The sequence below is a fragment of the Ostrinia furnacalis genome, unplaced genomic scaffold, assembly GCF_004193835.3.
Source record: "Ostrinia furnacalis isolate ACB-3 unplaced genomic scaffold, ASM419383v2 OfSCF7603, whole genome shotgun sequence".
In the NCBI taxonomy this organism is placed as follows: domain Eukaryota; kingdom Metazoa; phylum Arthropoda; class Insecta; order Lepidoptera; family Crambidae; genus Ostrinia; species Ostrinia furnacalis.
In genome coordinates this window covers 185395-190315 of record NW_021137842.1, presented here as the reverse complement: position 1 = coordinate 190315, position 4921 = coordinate 185395, and the positions used below count along the sequence as shown (strand labels likewise).

Genomic DNA, 4921 nt, shown 5'->3' with positions numbered 1-4921 from the left:
GTCTCTTATTTCTTATATCTACTACAAGGTTATAGTATGCTAAAAAGTCTACGCCGATGATAGCTTTATTTACGTCAGCTATAACAAAACGCCACACAAAGTCCCGACGCAAGCCTAAATCTAGCCGAAGGCTTGCATAACCGTACGTATGAATTACAGTTCCATTAGCCGCACTTAGTTCATAGTCAGTCTTAGTTCGTCGTTCCTTAAATGCCGTACGGGGAAACACGCACAAATCACTTCCAGTGTCAATCAGGAATTGGGTTTTGGTGTTCCGATCGGTGACAAATAGGCGACCGTGGCTGTTAGGGTAATCGTCCGTCGCCATTACCGACCACCCTGTCCGTTTTCCGCTTGGAAGTTGCACGGCTTGACACACGAATGAGCTTTGCTGCCAAACTTCGAGTGGTACCAGCATACTGGATACTTGCGGTAACTGGCCTGGGATCTGCTACGACTGCGATTACCTTTGCCGTCTCTGGTCCGGGCATTTGATCTAGATCTGCTGGAATGCGTAGTAAGCGCGTGAACCTGCTGTGTCAGCCTCTCGATCTGCTTCGCCATCATGTCAAACTTATCGTCAGTGGTTTGATGATGTGATGACGGTAGTCTTGAGGTTGATGCTACGCACGGAGATGCTGGCACGATGTCCTGGATACGATCCGCGAGATCAGCTACGCTTTCCAAGGATGAAGTGGCCTGTGATGCGATGATGGTCTGCATGCTGCTAGGTAGTCTGCTGGTCCAGATGGTGCGGATAAAGTCTTCGGGCACATTTGGGCCCGCCAAGTGTTGTAGGTGCCGCAGAAATTGGGAAGGCTTTCTATCGCCTAGCTGTTCGTGGTCCAACAGCTGTTTGACCTTACGCTCCTTCGATGCTGATAGGCGTTTTATCAGTTCGCTCTTCAATTTGTCATATTTGTCAGTTTGTGGAGGCGACTCGATGACATCTTCAACTTCTATGGCATATTGGTGGTCAAGCATGCCAATAGCGTGATAAAACTTTGTCGTGTCGCTTGTAATATTAGACAAAATAAACTGACCTTCCAGCATCGAGAACCATAGCGATGGCTTGTCCGGATAGAATGGGATGTTCCTTACACCAACGCGATGAACATCACTTGTATCGCTTTGACTGGAGTGCTGCCCTTTCGACGCGCTGCCATTACGTTCTTCCATCGTTGCAATTTTGTGTTAATATGGGGTCACCAGTTTCAATTTTTTTAATGTGGGATATGATGCTCAACCACAATAAGGAAGCTAGATGTTAGTGCTTCCTTCCGAGCGGGTGTTGTGCTCGGGGACCAAGGTCCAATTTACACCATCTTGGTTTGTCTATATATACTTTGGNGCCAACAAATAATAAAAAATGATACTTTTTGAAAAAAATCTGCCTAAAAATTCGTGTTTTTTTGGTTATTTGATAAATATCTCCAAAAAATGCCCCTATAACCGGTGGTTTTTATTACTTTCTATTATTCTCTATCGTATTATCTTTGTAAAACCAAAAATTGCATGTCTCTATCCCTATTATAACATTTGCTATGATCGTTTGAACAAAGGCCTGCCACAACATTATTCTCCGCTGCAGGTAGAGACAATTTTAATTTTAACTAAAATGCTTATTTTACTTCGAAATATTTTGTTTTTATTTGAAATGTAACTTGTCTTTATCAAAATTACAAATCTAGAGCCATTTTCAGTTTTGTTGTTAACGAAGCGTTGAATGGCGCGAACGGAGAGGCTTAGTTCAAACGATCATTGCAAACGTTGTGATAGGGATAGAGACATGCAATTTTTGGTTTTACGAAAGTAATACGATAGAGAATAATACAAAGTAATAAAAACTACCGGTTATAGGGGCATTTTTTGGAGAAATTTATCAAATAACCAAAAAAACACGAATTTTTAAGCAGATTTTTTTCAAAAAGTATCATTTTTTATTATTTGTTGGCCTTTTTTGTGCATTTTATGTATTTTTTTAGTATCGCCTGTTATTTTGCATTATTACTGTTTTTATTTTATCAGGATGTACCGCTTAGTTTAAAAGTTATTACGTTTTCTTTACAATAAGTAATTGGGAGAAAAAAAATTATATAAAAAAATATAAAAAAATCTCAAAAATTTTTTGACCTCTTTTTTGTCGATAAAAATAGGTCTAGTTTCATCTATTTTCATATGTACACTTTAACGTGACTCACACTGTATTATAGAATGAGACAGGATTACATGCGGTATAGGTAGTAGGTATTGGTTGGTATAGGTAGTAGTAGCCTTGTATTGGTTGTTACTCATAACCAAGCTATATTTCTGGCTTCGTTTGTAGTCCCTAGAGCCCTAACAATACCTTTTAATTAGATTTAAAGAAAGGTTTGGTAGGAAGGAGGACTGCACTAAGGCTTTCTTGGCCTCAGTGGGGGAAATGAAACACAACGCGGACGGTTGATATCTGGTTTATTACTGTTATGCTATTGCTTGCTATATACAAGATTTACATAATGTACACAATTCAATGTGTCCAGTCCAATGTGCCGTCGGTGTAGAGTGCCTACGGTGCACGTTCGTTCAGGGTTCATGGGCCAGTCGGCTAGCATGTTGTAGGTCGCGGTCGATGCTGACGTGCTCGTACAGTATCCTTGTGGGCAAGTAAGATTATAACCAATTTATCTTTTTCCTTGAGGGAAAAAATTTTCCCCCATTACCTTTTACCATTGTCGTTCTTTTCGTTAAATCGCACAAAACTACACAGAACTCAACACAACATCTATCAAAATCAATTTTAATTTTAATTTTTGGTGCAACAGTCATCTTGACATTTACTTTTTTTAAGGCAAAGGAAATTACATTATGCACTCAAACCACAGAGTACATAATAGTCCAAATATCTTTTTTGTCTTTAATAATAACCCAAAAACCCCAGTTTTGATCAAGTGTTTTAAAATTAATGACTGAGACGTTTGATGACTTTAATAAGGTTTTTATTTATGGCATACTTAGAATTGCTCTAGGGCCTTTGAGAAAGCTGCAGACATGTACATTCTCAATTATTTTGTTCTGCAGATAATATCCCAACTTCATATATGAAGTTGAAGAAGCAGGTTCTCGAGAAAAGTAGAATAACTTTTGTTTATTACATAAAAATAAATTCTGATATTGATACTTTATTCTNAATTACTTATATTTAATTTTATTATTTAAGGTTTTAGTTTAAGTTAATTATTTATTGTTGTTGACATTTACATAAATACATATAATGAGTAGCCTACATGCGTTTACTGAAGTGAAAATGTTTACCTTCGTAGTCAAAATTGTGTACCTATCTAGGGAATTTGTAATTACTTAACACAAGGAAAATACAGAGGAAATTGTGAATTAAATACATTCCCACCGCTACATGGTATTCTCTGGGACCATTCTACTCTTGATAATTATTGTCTACTGGCACCTATCGAGTAATCGAATTACGACCACATAACCATGACAATATTTGCTGTTATCATTATAACTATACTTAATTATACACAAATATTGTAACCCCAAGTGTCATTTTCACCCCACCAATTGTCACCAAGGCCACGAAAACCAGGCTCGTTTATTGCCTAATATTCCCCATTTTCCTCTATGCGTCGGAAACATGGACTCTTCGTGAAACCGAAAGGAAGAAGATTGACGCATTGGAGATGTGGTGCTGGAGACGGATGCTGGGAATATCGTGGACCGAGTTTCGTACCAATGACTCCATATTAAATGAACTCGGCATCAGACAGCGCCTATCAACCACGGTTCGGTCACGCATTTTAACCTTCTTCGGCCATGTATCTCGGCGCAGTAATGACTCCATAGAGCGTCTCGTAGTACAGGGAAAAGTTGAGGGCACCAGACCACGTGGTAGATCACCAATGAGATGGACGGACCAGATCAAGGCCGCAACTAAGTGCTCGGTTAGCGAAAGTACCCGGAAAGCTGCAGTCCGCGAGGAATGGCGCCGTATTACGAGGAACATCACTCTGAATAGTGATTCAAAATGATGACCACGACCACTCTGACAAGAGTGTACCGACTGAGAAGAAGAAGATTGTAACCCCATTAAGACAAGCTGTTAATTGATTATACAAAATTATTCAACGAGTTCCTTTGCAATGAATTAAAAGCACAGAATTCTCATATCACAGACATCTAGACGATCTACCAAACTATTCACTTATTTTTATATCTATTGTTTTTTCAAAGAAAGCTTTTCTTTTTTCTGAATTATTAACGTTCCTAAACTATATAAATACAAAGTAATATTTCTCACCTTTGCGCCTCATTGTTTGTTAGTTTGTGTTCACTTTCAACTTGACAAAACCTAACAAATGAAAGCCAATATTTGCTGTCGGGCACACGCTGCTGCCACATTAGGTATATTAATAGTGGGATTAGAGCTAGAGCCCCAATAGCCGAGCACTTTGTATCGTAAATGTCTAATTCAATCGAAAATAAATCGCCTCAGCCTAACGTTGATACTGATATTTTTATTCAATAACGTTCGCAAACCTTCGAGGCAATACATTTAGATTCCTGAAATAACTGACAATGAGAAGGGAATGGGTTTTATTAAGGTAAAACAAAAGCTTTTATTGTTTTACTGGCGATTGTCTCCCATTTTGTTTGCTTTACGTATGGAAGCGAAAATGTTTACAGCCAAAATACTTCCCCCGAGTGTAGACATTCACACCATCATATTTCTTACAGCCTCTGCGCGTATTGTAATCAGAAGTAGGTGCCTACGTGTGCGAGCATGTTTAGATTATAAAGTGGTAAAAATATTTGTTTATTTTTAGCGTTGATAATAAGTTTTTATAGGTTGTTTGGTTTTAGAAGCGTTCTTAGATTATTTAGTGGTAGGTATGTACTACCTCGAGTATCTATAGTCGAAGAC

The 4921-nt window shown here is 38.4% G+C and overlaps 1 protein-coding gene across 1 annotated transcript; it reads right to left on the bottom strand.

The window, feature by feature from the left end:
* Positions 1-327: 327 nt before the first annotated feature.
* On the bottom strand, positions 328-1179 carry LOC114365551 (uncharacterized). The gene has a single exon (XM_028322153.1). It carries the CDS (start codon positions 1177-1179, stop codon positions 328-330), a length of 852 nt encoding a protein of 283 aa, XP_028177954.1.
* Positions 1180-4921: the final 3742 nt, after the last annotated feature.